General features: G+C 55.6%; 1 protein-coding gene across 26 annotated transcripts in view; it reads right to left on the bottom strand.

Moving 5' to 3' along the window:
- FANCM (FA complementation group M) overlaps positions 1-16106 on the bottom strand; it is a 316043-nt gene that overhangs the window by 266430 nt on the left and 33507 nt on the right. For 20 of the 26 annotated variants that reach the window (XM_050335689.1, XM_050335691.1, XM_050335686.1 and 17 more), the window contains exons 14-23: positions 9644-11522; positions 8457-8536; positions 8289-8360; positions 7452-7580; positions 5990-6161; positions 5034-5140; positions 3927-4469; positions 2803-3214; positions 1735-2026; positions 40-858 (exon numbers count right to left, since the gene is read on the bottom strand). In XM_050335689.1, the coding sequence (XP_050191646.1) occupies positions 711-858; positions 1735-2026; positions 2803-3214; positions 3927-4469; positions 5034-5140; positions 5990-6161; positions 7452-7580; positions 8289-8360; positions 8457-8536; positions 9644-11522 (3834 nt within the window). In that variant the 3' untranslated portion in view covers positions 40-710. Of the gene's footprint in view, positions 1-39; positions 859-1734; positions 2027-2802; positions 3215-3926; positions 4470-5033; positions 5141-5989; positions 6162-7451; positions 7581-8288; positions 8361-8456; positions 8537-9643; positions 11523-16106 lie in introns of those variants that run through there. The other 6 variants (XM_050335697.1, XM_050335700.1, XM_050335702.1 and 3 more) reach the window with 6 other exon arrangements.

Here is a 16106-nt window from a genome sequence, read left to right as displayed (position 1 = left end):
GCCAGGGATCCAGGGGCAGCCACAGCTTCTCTGGCCAACCTGTGCCAGGGCCTGCCCACCCTCCCAGCCAGCAATTCCTTCCCAATCTCCCATCTCTCCCTGCCCTCTGGCACTGGGAAGCCATTCCCTGTGTCCCGTTCTTATTGCAGGAAGGTGATGTATCCCTGTTCCAGCCTCTCTCTGCAAAGAGCTGTGAGCAGGAAGGGATGGGAGTGAAGATCCCGGTCCTTTTCCAGGCAGCCACAGTGTGGCAGCAGAGGCCGCGCGGGCGGGGAAGGATCCCTCGAGCTCCTGCAGCCCGGGCCGAGGGAGCAGGACGGGCACACGAGGCCCGCAAGGAACAGGGGACCTGCCCCGGGCCCACCCAGCAACACCCCGGTGTCCTGGGCCCATGGAACAGCGGGCAATTCCCTTTCTTCCCGGGAAAGGCGGGTCTCGGCGTTGCAGGAGCTGCCGGGGGGCTCCTTCCCGTGACCCCCAAAGCTTTGCTTTGCCGAGGCACTGGAGTCATTCCTGTGTTTTGCAAAGGAATGTGGGGATGCTCCCAGCCCAGCCCAGCCCAGCCCAGCCCAGCCGGTGCCGGGTGTGGCCCCCCGGTCCCCCCGCGGAGCCCGGGCAGGCGCGGCTCCCAGAGCCCGGTGCTTGGGAAGGGTTTATTGGGTCGGACACCAACCCCAGTAAAGTGCAGTGCAGGGCCCGAGTCCCAGCCCTCAGCTCCGGGGGGCTGCGGGGCCCTTCCCGCTGGCCCGGGGGGGCTGTGGCAGCAGCTGGGGGTCGAAGCTGTGGCGCAGGTACCGCTGGATCTCCTCAGCACGCTCCAGGCTCAGCCGCGCCGCAGCAGCCACAGCCAAGGGGGAGCTGCAAGAGAGGGGCAGGGCCGTGAGCCGGGCCCTGGATCCACGGGACACCCTGGATACAGCACCAGCAACACCCCGGGCTGCCGGGAGCACACCTAGCAAGGCCAGGGAACTGCAGGGAGAACAGGAACGGCAAAGGGAAAGACCCGGGGGGGCAGCAGGAGGGAGGGGGAAGCAGAGCCCAGAGTTAGTGGGAGAGACTGGAGGGCATAAAGAGCAGGGATGAGACTGGACAGGAGAGCTCCTGGGAGATCTTCCCAAGCAGCTATCCCAGCAGGAAAGGCACAGCAGGAAGGATCTCCCTGAACAGCTATCCCAGCAGGAAAGGCATGGGAAGGATCTCCCCAGTTATACAGCTCGAAAGGTGCAGGAAGGATGGCCCTGAAAATCGATCCCAGCTCCCCCAGCAGGAAGGGGGCAGGCAGGCTCTGTCCCCAGCAATGGGGCAGGCAGGGTGTCCCCGGGCAGGGGGCAGGCAGGCTCTATTCCCAGGCAGGGGGCAGGCAGGGTGTCCCCAGGCAGGGGGCAGGCAGGGTGTCCCCGGGCAGGGGGCAGGCAGGGTGTCCCCAGGAATGGGGCAGGCAGGCTCTGTCCCCAGCAATGGGGCAGGCAGGGTGTCCCCAGGCAGGGGGCAGGCAGGCTCTGTCCCCAGGCAGGGGGCAGGCAGGCTGTCCCCAGGCAGGGGGCAGGCTGGCTCTATTCCCAGGCAGGGGGCAGGCAGGGTGTCCCCAGGCAGGGGGCAGGCTGGCTCTATTCCCAGGCAGGGGGCAGGCAGGCTCTGTCCCCAGGCAGGGGGCAGGCAGGGTGTCCCCAGGCAGGGGGCAGGCAGACAGGGTGTCCCCGGGCAGGGGGCAGGCAGGGTGTCCCCAGGTGTTACCTGTTGGCCAGCTGTTGGGGGCAGCCGAAGCAGTGGCAGAGCTGCAGGGCCCCCACGTAGCTGAGGGGGGGGATGCTCAGGTAGAAGCCCAGCAGGTCCCGCCGGGGCCCCTCCAGCTCGGTGGGAACCCCGATGGCAGCTCCCTTGCTGTGCTCCAGCAGGGCCAGGTCCCTGAGCAGAACAGCAGTCTCCTCCTGGCAGGAGCTGAAGAGAATGCGGATGCCGGCCTGGACCAGGGCCGAGAGCACCCCGTCGTAGTACTGAGTCCTCTGGAACGAATGGGACGCGTCTCCTGCACGGGGGAAGGCCAGGGAGCACCGTGAAAATCCAGTGGGAGGGTTCACAAAGCAAAACAGCTCCAGGATCCCTCACTCAAGAACTCACAACCAAACACATGGGAAGGGAACACATCCCAGGCTGGATGGGGCTTGGAGCAACCTGGGCTAGTGGAAGGTGTCCCTGTCCTGGGCAGGGGGTGGCACTGAATGGGCTGCATCTCCAGGGACCACTCCAGCAGTGTTCCCATATGGGAACTATCAATAGATGAGATTTGCCATGAAGCCATGAAGCCAAAGCTGCATCCCCAACAACTGGATTGCAGTGGTGGAGTTTCATATCCTACATCTGTAATGGAATCAGGGATCTGAGCTCCCATTCATCTGTGGAGCAGGTGCAGCAAGACCTCTCAGTTACTGTCTAGATGGCCCTGGCAACAGACAGGGGAACCATCTGACTGTGTAATTTGGATTAGAACAAATTTATCTGCATGGGTAAGATTGTGCTTGTTCCTTTATCACACAATCCCAGACTGGTTTGGGTGGGAAGGGACCTCAAAGCCCACCCAGTGCCACCCCTGCCACAGGCAGGGACACCTTCCACCAGCCCAGGGTGCTCCAGCCTGGCCTTGGACACTTCCAGGGATCCAGGGGCAGCCACAGCTGCTCTGCCCAACCTGTGCCAGGGCCTCCCCACCCTCCCAGCCAGCAATTCCTTCCCAATCTCCCATCTCTCCCTGCCCTCTGGCAGTGGGAAGCCATTCCCTTGTGCTGCCCCCCTGGGAACACCCACCTGGTCTGGTCCTATCCGTCTCCAGGATGACACAGACCCTCTGGAACAGGCCCTGCAGGCGCTGCAGCCGCTGGCTCAGCCTGTTCCTGTTCCCAGGGCCCTGCAATTCCGACTGGAAGGTCCTTTCCACGGCCAGGCGGGTGCTGACGATGTAGTCGGAGGTGCCCAGGGAACAGACCTGCACCCGGAGCCCGTGCACGGCCCTCAGGGAGGAGATCACCTGTGCCCCACAGCAGATCTCCCTGCTGTCTGCCAGGATGCTCAGGGAAGGGCCCTTCCCTGCAGGCTCACGGCAGAACCCGGCTGAGGCTGGGGAGGGGTCTGTGGCTGCAGGACACGCTGGATCTGAGGTGCTCCCACAGGGGCTCTTCCAGGAGCTCTTCACCTTTGAGGGCTGGAGATCACCCAGGGACTGTAACAGATCGCAGGGGGTTAAATCAAATTAATAAAAGGATGCTTTGAAACACTAACACTTTCAGACTGACACTTTAACCCCCCAATCCAGCAGTTGGAATGACAAAAGCAGCAGCTTCCCTAAATGACTTCAGCAAAACCTGGACCATATACAGGACAGAAGTCAGGCTGGGAAGGGTGAGAGATCAGGAACTCAGCCTCAGGCTGGAGGGAGTTAATTTAGGATGGTGAACAGGTATGTTATAAGCACAAACCCCCCAGAGTCGGTGGACACTCAGCTGTCCCACACAGATCCATGCTCCCCCACGGCTGTCAGTCCCAGGAGATGATCTAATCCCCAGCTTTTCTTTACTGGCTGCTGAGATACTCCAGGATACCCTGGCAGTACAAAAGCTGCAACAGCAAAGGGAAGGGAGATGGTGGGAAGCAGCACCAGGAGTGGCTCTGCTCCTGTGTCACCAGAAGCTGTGGCTGCCCCTGGATCCCTGGAAGTGTCCAAGGCCAGGTTGGACCTGGGCTAGTGGAAGGTGTCCCTGCCCATGGGAGGGGCTGGAATAACATGGTTTTAAGGTCCTTTCCCACCCAAACCATTCCAGGATTCCCTGACTCCTGCTGCTGAGCTATGACAGCCCCTAGAACAGCCCTGCCCCAGGAATCCCCTCCCACCACGCGGGGTGAGAGGAAGGTCCCTGTTGTGACCGGACACTGACCTCACTGGGAGCCTGGACAGAGCCAGGGACAGCTGGTGGGAAGGATGTGCTCCTGATGGGATGGGCTGGGTGCAAATCCAGCCTCTCACACACCAGAGGCTCCAGGTCTGGCAGCAGCTCCCTGTGGTGCTCAGGGGGAGGTTCCCCAGGCTGAGGAGCTGGGCCGGCCCCAGCACGGCTGCTGTGCTGTGCAGGGGGCTCTGCGGGCTCAGGGCACTCTGCACTCCCCTGCTCCGCCCTGGAACAGCCTTCCATGGATTCCTCCCTGCTGACAGCCGTCTCCTCCTCGCTGGAGTCACTGAGGACCCTGATCCGGGATGGTTTCCTCCTGTGCTCCCGCCTGGCCTGGTTCAGTCTCGTCCTGTGCCGGGTGAGGTACTGGCCTGGGCCAGCCGAGAAACTGTCCCTGGGGAGGAGACTGATGCTCACACACTCCTCTTCCTCCTCCTCCTCCTCACTGGGACCACTCTGTCTGCAGCCTTCCTCCTCCTCATCCCCCACACAGAAGCTGTCCTCCATGTACTCCGGGTCCTGCTCAGGAATCTGCAGGAAGAACAATCCCAGTGAGCTGTGGAACAGTGGAATGATGGAGCTGCTCCTCCCCACAGAGGCTCTTGGCTCATCCAACACCAGGGGCTGAGGGGCTTCTCACACATGCAATGGTCTGGGGTCGAGGGACCTTAAAGCCCACCCAGTGCCACCCCAGGGACACCTTCCACCAGCCCAGGGTGCTCCAACCTGGCCTTGGACACTTCCAGGGATCCAGGGGCAGCCACAGCTTCTCTGCCCAACCTGTGCCAGGGCCTGCCCACCCTCCCAGCCAGCAATTCCTTCCCAATATCCCATCTCTCCCTGCCCTCTGGCAGTGGGAAGCCATTCCCTGTGTCCTGTCCCTCCATCCTTGTCCCCAGTCCCTCTCCAGCTCTCCTGGAGCCCCTTTAGGCCCTGCCCCTCTCAGGTCTCCCTGGATCCTTCCCTTCTCCAGGCTGAAGTCTTGTGTTAAAACTTGTTATTTACCAAAAAATACCAGCTAAACCCCAGAACAGGACTGGAACCTAAATGTGCTCCCAGCAATGGGAATTCCCAAGGACAGAGGTCACTCCACACCTGTGAGAAAATGGCCGAGCTGTTGAATTCCCGACGGACGTTCCTGCCCCTGCTGCCCAGGGCGGGGCTGCGCACGGACTCCAGGTACAGCGCCTGCATCTCTGAGTCTGGCCCACAGGAGAGGGAACACGGTGTCATTGCAGAGATAACCTTTCATTCACTCTTGTCACACTGTTCTCCATATTCAGTCATGCCTTGATACTCTCCCAGAAACCTGTATTTCCCCAGACAAAAATCTGCAGTTCTCCATCCACCTCTGGGAATCCCAAAGCACAGCCCCAGGGCTCTGAGATGAAGGAGGGCAGGGTTAGATGGGATATTGGGAAGGAATCCTTCCCTGGGAGGGTGGGCAGGCCCTGGCACAGGTTGCCCAGAGAAGCTGTGGCTGCCCCTGGATCCCTGGAAGTGTCCAAGGCCAGGCTGGACAGGGCTTGGAGCAACCTGGGCTGGTGGAAGGTGTCCCTGCCCGCTGGATGGCCTTTAAGGTCCCTTCTAAACCCAAACCATTCTGGGATTCTAAATGTCCCCAGCTTGCTCTCATGAAAGCTGCCATGGAATCCCAGGATATCCTGAGCTGGAAGGGACCCAGTAGGATCATCCAGTGCAACCCCTGCCCTGCCCAGGACACCCCAACACTCCCCCTGTCCCTCAGAGCATTGTCCAAACCCTCCTGGAGCTCTGGCAGCCTTGGGGCTGTGGCCACTGCCCTGGGGAGCCTGTTCAGTGCCAACACCCTCTGGGGGAAGAGCCTTGTCCTGAGATCCAACCCTCCCTGGCACAGCTCCTGCACTCCCTGAGGCTGCAGAAGGTTTGCCAAGCTGGCAAAGTTCTGGATGCCATGGCAGGAACAGCCCCTCAGCCCAGGTGAGGAGGTCACTGCTCATTCCCCCCGTCCATGCCCATCCCACCCCATGCACCCCCCAGGGATCTGGAGTCCCACACAGCTCCCCACTCACCGTTCAGGGCCTGTGTGACCTCCCCCTCGTCGTTGAGGAACTGGGCCATGGAGGAGCTCAGCTCATCCTCGGTCCCATCGCTCTCGTCCGACGACAGCCCCTCTGTGCCGTGCTGGGACAGCTCTGCCTCCTCCTGCAGGAACTGCCTGGCTGCAGCCTGCAACAGAGGGGCCTTGCAGGGGGTTCTAATGAACAGTGCTGTCCCCAGACCCCTGATCCCCCCAGCCATCTGCTGATCCCCACAGGCACCGGGCCCTGGCCTGGGACAGGCAATCCTGAGGGGAACAGCAGAGGCAGAGCCACCAGCAGGGGGGCTGAGCTGCCCGAGGCCATCTTGGCTTCACAGCTCACACATCCAGTTCTACTCTTTTGATTTGCTTTCAGAAACCTGGTTTCCTTTTGAAGGGCTGGATTCCCCCAAACCCAAATCCAGTGGGGACTTCAGACCCTGACCCCCCTCGGTTTGCCCTTTCCTGTTCAGGTGCCAGCTCCTCAGATGATTTACTGGGTCCAGGGCCAGGGGCTGCTCTGGTCAGATCTGTGCTGACCTCATTGCAGATCTCTCCTGACAGGGCTCCCTGACTGCTGTGGACTGCTCACAGTGGGTTTAATGCCTGGGATCTCCTGTGGATCTGGAATTGTGGCCTGCCCAACACTATGGATGTTTAGGGAAGGTCAGTGTGAAGGCACAGGAGAATTTCTTAGCAGACACACTTTTTCTATGATCCTTTTGGTGTCACATTAAAAAAATGTTTCAATTGAACTGAAAGATGGATTTTAATCCACCTCATTCTTTGTATCCCAGAACACAAAACACTGATACTGTAGGGAAGGTTGGATAATGAAGATTATCTTTAGAACATCAAAACTATCCAATGTATTGTGCCCTGGAGCCTGATTATGGCAATTTCTGCCCAGTGGAACCACAGCCACAAATATTTAGGAGCTTTTTACTTATGATGGTTCTGGCCCTGCTTCCTCTCCTGCTGCAATGATGGACTAAAGTATCTGAGCTAAGATTTAAGATTTGGGGTTGAGGGACCATTGCTGCCTTAAATGTTCAAAGTATGGGGTAAATTCATATGATCAAGTATCCCAATGCAAATAATTATAAAAATATTAATTTCTGGGCAAGACCCTGAGCTCCCAGAGCTGACCAATCCTGGAGTATTGCTGAAGATTGTAAAATGGACATTGTTATTTGGTTTCAGAACTGTGTCTCCAGGACCCTGCAGACCCTGACAGCCAGCAACGGATGGCAGGGTTCAGGTCTTTATCCAGTTCCAAGACTTCAGCTCCAACATCTGCAATGCTCTGGTGTGGAACAGCTGAGCCTCAGCCCTCCTGGAGAGTGTCCTACCAGCAAAGAGTGCCCAGCTCCATGCCCACATCCCAAATCCAGCAGTGCCAACTGCTCCAACACGACCTTCCCAAACCAGGAGAGACACGTGAAGTCACACACCTTGGATGTGGGACTGTTCCTGACCCGCTTGGCACGTCCTGGCCGGGGTTTGTTCCGGGCTGCGGAGCTGCTCCTCGTGGTCCTGCTCCAGTTCTGGGCAAAATCCCCACTGTCATCGCTGGACTCTGACTGGGAACAGGGAACACACCCCTCAGAGTCAGGGGAAGCAAGGAATGCTTTAATTACAGTCGTAAATCCCAGACTGGTTTGGGTTGGAAGGACCTTAAAGCCCCTACAGTGCCACCCCTGCCATGGGCAGGGACACCTTCCACCAGCCCAGGGTGCTCCAGCCTGGCCTTGGACACTCCCAGGGATCCAGGGGCAGCCACAGCTTCTCTGGGTAGCCTGTGCCAGGGCCTGCCCACCCTCCCAGCCAGCAATTCCTTCCCAATATCCCATCTCTCCCTGCCCTCTGGCAGTGGGAAGCCATTCCCTGTGTCCTGTCCCTCCATGCCTTGTCCCCAGTCCCTCTCCAGCTCTCCTGGAGCCCCTTTAGGCCCTGGCAGGGGCTCTCAGGTCTCCCTGGAGCCTTCTCTTCTCCAGGGGAACACCCCCAGCTCTCCCAGCCTGGCTCCAGAGCAGAGGAGTCATCCTTGAAGGTTTGCTTTTTAAGCAACACCTGATTTCCTGTGACTGATCTTTTGGGGCTGGGAGCAGCCCTGAGCTCATGGAAGGTGTCCCTGCCCATGGCAGGGGTGGCACTGGATGGGCTCCAAGGTCCCTTCCCACCCAAACCCTTCTGAGATCCCGTGATCTTTGCAGGCTGGGGGAGAACTGGGGGAGGGAAGCAGGGATGGGTTCCCATTATCCCCCCCGTTTCCCAGAGCCCTCACTGACCACGCTCGGGGGGTGCCGGCGCTTCCTGGTGAGGCGGTGCTGGGGGGGCTCAAAGTCACTGTCGTCCATGCCCTGTGGGAACAGCAATGACCATCACTGAGCACTTGCGCCTTGCTCTTTCAGTTGTCATTTTGCTTCTCTTGCCTATTTTCTTTTTCTAAGACTCACATCAGGAGACCTCAGAACATTCTTTTTCATCCTGTTTTTTCTCTGGAAAACGATCTCCTCCTCACTCTCACTGCTGGTTCCTGCAGCAAAAAGAGTAAACAACATTCACTGGGAATTGCACAGTTCACAACACAATATTGCTATAACTGAGCAATCAAAACCTGCCTCTCTCACAAAAGTACCTCCAAAGGAGATTATTTATTGATCCACAGGACAAATATTGTTCTCTTTAGCCTTGTTAATCAAAATAGATAATCTCCAGCTGGGATGTACAATAAATCCTGCTTCCCTGGAGACTCTGGGATGGGAGTGATTACCCTGGGCAGCACAGAGACGGAAAAAGGGAAGGAAAACATAGAACCAAGAGAAGAAGCCCTTAAAAGCTGAGAAAGAGTTGCACTTGTGGCAGCACTTTGTGACCCAAAGCCCTCTGAGTGCATGGAATGGAGCCAAGGAACGGTGTTTGTGAGTCCAGAGGAGGCCACGGAGATGATCCCAGGGCTGGAGCCCCTCTGCTCTGGAGCCAGGCTGGGAGAGCTGGGGGGTTCCCCTGGAGAAGAGGAGGCTCCAGGCAGACCTGAGAGCCCCTTGCAGGGCCTAAAGGGGCTCCAGGAGAGCTGGAGAGGGACTGGGGACAAGGCATGGAAGGTGTCCCTGCCCAGGGCAGGGGTGGGACACCATGAGATTGGGAGTCCCTCCCAACCCAAACCCTTCTGGGATCCTGTAAGAGAGCCCAGGTTTGTGCTGAAGTTGTGATCTCAGAAAATCTTAAATACAAGTCAGTTGACAAGTGAGTAAAGGGAAAGAAATCCATCAGTAGAGTTTCCATTCCTCAGGAACAGTGACAGGAAAACACGAAGGTATGGATTCAGGGATCAATAGATCCAGAGGAGTACCAATCAGATCCTGAGGAGATTAAGAAAGGGCTTTGAAGGCAGCTGTAACTCACACAGTTACATCTCCCATGGCTTTAACATCCGTGAGGAGGTTCAGGAGGTTTAATTCCCAGGTCTTCCTTGGATGTGGGGTGAAGTCTCCTCATCCACCCAATTCCAGTACTGCAGCCATCACTCCTTTTCCTTTCAGCCCTCCCACCTCACCGACAAGACCAAACTGAGGATCCAAAAGACACCGGATCCTATTGACCAAACATGAAGGGACCAAACCCGTCCCACTGAAATCCCTACCTGGACACACCCGGGATCCACGGAGGGCGGTGTCTTCCAGCTCTGCAGTTCTTCCTAACGGGGAATCCACAGCTGAACTCCCAAAATTCTGCCCACGTGGGCTTTTAGGGACTTCACCTCCAAGAGGCACCTCTGGAGTCTCCTCCCTGGCACTGGAGAAGACTTTCCTAGGAACCCTTTTGATGGCTTGGACATTCCCACCCTTCCTGCTTACCGGGGTCGACAGTGCCGAAGGCAAAGGTTCAGGTGATCCCCTTGCCGTTCTCCTGCCTCCTGACCTGAGGAAAGGCACTGCAGCAGGAGCAGGCTCTGGCCCTTCCCTGTCACTCACGTCCCTGCTCTGCAGTGGCAGCGGTGTGGAAATGGCTCTTCTCCCCAGACCTCTGCAATCCCATTCTGGTGAGGTTTCCAGCCTGGCACCATCGCTCTGGAATATCTCTCCATCCTCAGTGGATTTTGCCCCTGTCCCCCTCCCTGAGGCACCGTTTGCTTTGCTGGTGCTCTCGGTGTTCCTGTTCTCCTCAGGGGGTTCATTGTCACTGTCTGAGATGGAAAAGCCCAGGTCGAAGGTGACGGAGAACAGCTCCTGGGAACAGTCGTACAGATCCTCGTTCTCCAGGCCCTGCTCGGGCACTCCGGCAGTTTCCATGGAGTTCCTGCTTTGGGGCTGCTCCCTGCAGCTGCTGGAGTTCACACAGGGCCTCTCTGAGGGAGCCCCCCGGGATCCTCGCTCTCCATCTGTCCCGATGACATTCCCACCTGGCTCTGACCCAGCTGGAGGCTCCTCGCTCACGGATAACCCGCCGTCCCCAGTGCCATCCACAGGCTCATCCTCAAACAAACGGATGCTCTGCTCTCCACCAACAACACCTTCAGTGTCTCTGTGCACAAAATGCCTGTTTGAAGGGGGGGTTGTGGCTGGAGGGTTCCCTTGGATGTCAGGGAATTCCTCGTTGTCAAACAGCCCATCAAAGCTGTCATTCCAGGCATGCTCCTCTTCAACAACAGCAGCCTTGGAAGATGAGGCAGTTTTGGACAAACGGGGACTTGTTGGAGCACAGAATTCCCTGGGGACGTTCACTTTGGGATTTTCCACGAGCAGCAGTGAAGGATCAGCTTCTGAGGACACAGAGAAGGCTTTGTCTTGCAGTCCCACGGAGTGGCCCTCGGGGATAACCTCTGGGACAGGACACACTGCTTCCTCATTGCTCACCATGTTCTCCAAGTCCTCGAGTTCATTCCAGGAGGGAATGGGGGGAGGGGACTGTGACAAAAGCCTCTGCACACGGGACAATGTCAGTTGTAAGCCAGGAGGCTCCTGGGACGGTGTCCCGAGTGAATCCCTGTAGGATTCGGGGAGATAGAACAAGTCCGAGGACACTGGGGATGTCTCGTACCCCGAGTCCCCAGGGAGCATCCCCAGGGATGCAGGAGCTTTGCCTGCAGGTTTATTTCCCTGAGCTGCTGGACTGTCAGCAATGTCAGTGCTGTCACTGCTGTCACACAGGTCAATAACTGCATTTAAGTCAAATGTCACCTCCAGCTCCTCGTCCCTCTCAGTGTCCTGGTCAGGCTGTTCATCCAGAGCAATCCCTCCCGAGGGAGAAGCCGAAGGACCCACTCCCACACTGGATCCAGGAGTTCTTCTGGGAGGCTTTGGCTTGGTTATTTTAAAGGTGGTGAAGAGTTCACTCTCATTATCACCCCCATCAGGCAGGAATGGTTTCCTTTTGGATGAGTGTGCCACATCTTTCCTGGAGGATCGTGCTCTCTGACCCCAGCTAGAGTTGGTCGTGTGGAGATGCCTTTTATTCCCTGGAATATTTACATCTTCCACATGTAAGTGGGGCTGGAGCTCCCGTCCATAGCTGCAGTCTCCCTGGGACAAACACAGGGCAGCATTTACTAGAGACACACCATCAGTACACACAGGACCCCAGCACGGGGCACAACTGCCAAAGCTTTCATTCTCCTGAACAACCTCTCACTCACACACCCTCAACTGCTTTTTCCCTGGGCCAATCAATCCTCTGTTCCAAAGGGAACCAGCTTTTCCAAACACACACCTGGAAAAAGCACAGCAGACTTGGACACCACCCCCAGTGAGGGATGCACAAAGGACTCCTGGATGGAGAAGCTGTTCATTTACTGCCCTTCTCACCCCCTTTTTTAAACGAAGGTTTCAAAATTAAGGCCTGCAAAGCGACAGCAAGGGCCCAAAGGGGCTCTGGAGGCAATGGTTTGGAATGTTCCTTTGGAGTTCCAACCTGTTTCACTAATTACAATAAATGGCAATAAAAATAAGGATGTAAGAACTAAACAGAAGGAACAATCATTATATGATTATATTTTGGCAGTTCAGTGAGATGAACCCCTGGACTCCTCAAGCCCTGAAACAAAACAAGGTCCCTTGGGTGATAAAACTGACTTCATTCCATAGCAGTGAAGAACAGAAGTGCTGTGAGAGGGTTAAAGGAGCGCTTTGATAGGGCAGGTTCCAATAATTGGTTCCCTCAAGCTCAGCCAAAGCACAGAATCCAGGTCTGGGATTCTCTGGTGAAATCCCAGGGCCAGCAGGAGCCAGAAGTGCCCTGTGTGAGTGCTGGAGGTGGTTTGGGGAGGAGCCAACGTGGCAATGCCGGAGTGTTCAGCTGAGGAACAGCCCAGCTTGCACAGCCAGCCTTAAATTGTTCTGCGACACAAAACTAATCAAACTGCAACCCCCAAACCTATAAATCCAAAACCAACCCAATTACAAACCACAAAACCTTCAAACCCAAAACTAGCCAAACTGCAAACCCCAAACATATAAACCCAAAACTAATCCAATTACAAACCACAAAACCTTCAAACCCAAAATTAACCCAACTGCAAACCCCAAACCTATAAATCCCAAACTAACCAAACTACAAATCCCAAACCTATAAACCCAAAACTAATTGAAGTATAAACCCCAAACCTACGGACTCAAAACTAATCAAACTGCAAACTCCAAACTTACAAACCCCAAACTAATCAAACTGCAAACCCCAAACATAAAACCCCCAAACCTACAACCCAAACCAAATCCACCTACAAACCCTAAACCTACAAACCCAAACTCAATCAAACTACAAACCCCAAACCTACAAACCCCCAAACTAATCAAGTTTCCCAGAGCAGCTGTGGCTGCCCCTGGATCCCTGGGAGTGTCCAAGGCCGGGCTGGAGCACCCTGGGTCAGTGGAAGGAGTCCCTGCCCAGGGCAGGGGTGGCACTCTTTGGGCTCTGAGGTCCCTCCCCCGCAGCCATCCCGGGCTGTGGGACTGTCCCACAGCACAGGGCAGCAGGGAGGGGTCCCTACAGCGAGAGCCCCCGCCCCCTGCCCAGCCAGGGCTGTGCCCTGCCGCGGCACACAGAGCCCCCGGAGCCTGGCAGTGCCGCAGGGTGCCCGGCCGCCAGCCCAGCAGCCAAATTTAGCATGTAGGGCAGGGCTCAGGAACCCGAGCGAGCTCACACGGCCTTATGTAACTGCTCCACTTGCAGGGCATTCCAGGCACGGCCTCGGAAAAGGCTGTGCCCAGCTAATGCTGCTGCAGGCAAAGGGCACAGCCCTAATGACCACACTGGAGCCTCAGTGTGCACGAGGGGGGGAACCTTAAATCACCTGCTCAGCCCCCTGGCAGCTCCAGGGTGTACCAGCCACTCTGCAAATAGGTCAGGCAGGAGCAGCAAAACATCTTAGACTGTTGGGCTAAATCAATGACCCTGAGTCAGGCTGAAAAGCAAGACAGGCTTTAATACAGCAAATGAAAAGGGAAAAAAGCCCTTAATGTATGAAAATGGTGGTGTTTGATACAGAAATCCCTGTGTAATTACACACGTCCTGTTTTCCAGCATTCAAATGTAAGGCATCAACTCCCAAACTGACATTCCCCTCTCTGTCCCCATAAGCTGCTTTGGGAGGACATTTGCTAATTCAGCTCCCTGCCAAAACCCTGGGGGGTTTGCTATTTGGAAATTAAAACTAATGGGGCAGATACAATGCAGGTTTCACCAACCAAAGCTTCTTTAGTGGAGAGCTGGAGTGAATCCATGCAGCGTTCCCACCCCTCGGTGTGTCTGGGCCAGCAGGTGCTGCGGTTCCAACGCCCCAGCCACGACCACCCTCCCAACACCAGGATTCAAGGAAATCCTGTGATTCCAGTGGAAGGTGTCCTTGCCCAAGGAACCCAAAGCAGTGCACGATTCCAGGAGTTCTTCCTGATCAGCCTGTACTCCCTTCCCCACAGATCCCGTTTCCCGCTGTCCAAGCGCTCCCTTGCCCGGCCCAGTCCCAGCCAGGCTGGACAGTTCGGTGCCCTGGGACTGCCCCTCCCTCTCAACAGGCCATGATGTGTTTATACCTGCCAGGAGCTGCTCAATGAGCACAATAACCAATCCCTGCTCCACGATTGCTTCATCTCCACAAGACACTCCAGGGGAAGAAACACTGTCAAAAGCCTTTTTTTGGAAGTTTAAGTACAGTACATGAGATGGTCTTTAAAAATGTATTTAGATAATTAATTTAAAAATGTATTGAGCCATGGCAGAAGCCTGAGGGGCACAGAACCCCCAACTTCCTTCCACAAAAGCTGGGATAATTCTCTTCCTGATGGTATCACATTATTGATGTATCTACTAATTCTGATACTTTTTGCTTTCAGCTACACAATAAAAACACTCAAAGATCCCTAAAAAGAAAGATTATTAGTGAAATACAGGATATGTACCCTGCAAATATGGGAACAGGCATCACTAAACAGGTTGAAGAAGTGAGAGTGAATGTTCCAGCACATCAGGAAATACATTAGGTTGCCCAGAGAAGCTGTGGCTGCCCCTGGATCCCTGGAAGTGTCCAAGGCCAGGTTGGAGCAGCCTGGGCTGGTGGAAGGTGTCCCTGCCCGTGGCAGGGTGTGGGATTGGATGGGCTTTGAGGTCCCTTCCAACCCAAACCATTCCAGGATTCCATGCCCTGAGCTTACAGTGCTGCCAGGCCAATACCAAAACCATCATGGGAATGGGAATATCCAGACAGGTGCAGTTCAATATTCCACATCAGTGTGATTATCATCATGGAATCATGGACAGTTTGGGTTCCACCAGCACAGGTGCTCCAGCCTGGCCTTGGACACTTCCAGGGATCCAGGGGCAGCCACAGCTTCTCTGCCCAACCTGTGCCAGGGCCTGCCCACCCTCCCAGCCAGCAATTCCTTCCCAATCTCCCATCTCTCCCTGCCTTCTGGCACTGGGAAGCCATTCCCTGTGTCCTGTCCCTCCATGCCTTGTCCCCAGTCCCTCTCCCTGTGAAAACACAAATCCTACTCCCAAAGCCATTTGTTGTCCAGCAGCTCCTGCCAGAGTTCCAGGCCTATCCTGGAATTGCCAGTTCCTGTCAAAGCCCTGCAAATCAATCTGCTGTGAAAGCTTAAGGGACAAACCAACCAATTATTCACATTTACAGACATTTTGACAGTTTGAAAAACAACAGAGCAGGATTTTACACCCAGAACCTGAAATGCAAAGTTCCTGCACCCACCCAGACATCCCCAAACAACCAATGGGACGAACCCAAAAGGCAACAGCAGGAGAATCCCCCCGTGCTGAGCCACAAAGCACCTGCAATCCAAGGTCTGAACAACCCAACCCAGGTCTCAGTTAACGCTCAGACTCAAATCATTTGGCACAGGTCAGAGGAATCAATGTACAGAAACCATCTGAACTGGAGGGCTGAGATTTTGGGGCTCACAGGTTCTTCCCAGCTCACCCTCCAAACCCAACCCAACCCCCCACACCTTGCCTGACATTATTCCTTGCTGGGGCAGAATCCTCTCCCTCCCCCAGAGGAGGATTTTAGCCAAACTATTGGCAAGGAGAGTCTTAAAAAAACAGTGAAACTATTTCCTTGTCCTATTTGAACCATTTTTAACTCTGCATTCAGGGGCTCCTGAGAAGCAAGTCCCAGCTGGTTGGAAATGTTGTGTTTTCCCCCAAAACCCATCTGGTCAGAGCTCTCAAAGCAAGGGAAGGCTTTTCAGGTTCACTGGGGTGTCAGGTCTCCTGGGAACATTTCCCTGCTGTCAGGGAGTTCAGCTGGGGAGCCCTGGGGGCAGCCCAGGACTGAGGACAAACCACACATGACTTCAGGGGCAGTTGTTCCAGGTTCATCCTGCCTTGGGAAGAAGTTTCCCCAGGGGTTTTTGGAGTGGAAAACAGAGACAAACCTCTAATGGGAGAATTTGGGATTAATTTTTCACTGAGTTCCCACTGCCAGCTTTGGACTGGGAAATATCCAGTCACCCTCCCCCTGTAAATTAGAATTAATAATCAACAAAATGAAGCATTACCTGTCTCCCAGGAAAAACCACAGCATTCCATTTCCCTGTTCCCTGTCCCTCATCCTCAGAAGCTCAAATACCATTCCCATAAAAAGGATTACCCTGCCC

This window comes from Myiozetetes cayanensis, unplaced genomic scaffold (genome assembly GCF_022539395.1).
Source record: "Myiozetetes cayanensis isolate MyiCay16 unplaced genomic scaffold, myiCay2020 scf6-25, whole genome shotgun sequence".
NCBI classification, from domain to species: domain Eukaryota; kingdom Metazoa; phylum Chordata; class Aves; order Passeriformes; family Tyrannidae; genus Myiozetetes; species Myiozetetes cayanensis.
The sequence above is the reverse complement of the archived record's forward strand: the minus strand, read 5'-3'. Positions and strand labels throughout refer to the sequence as shown.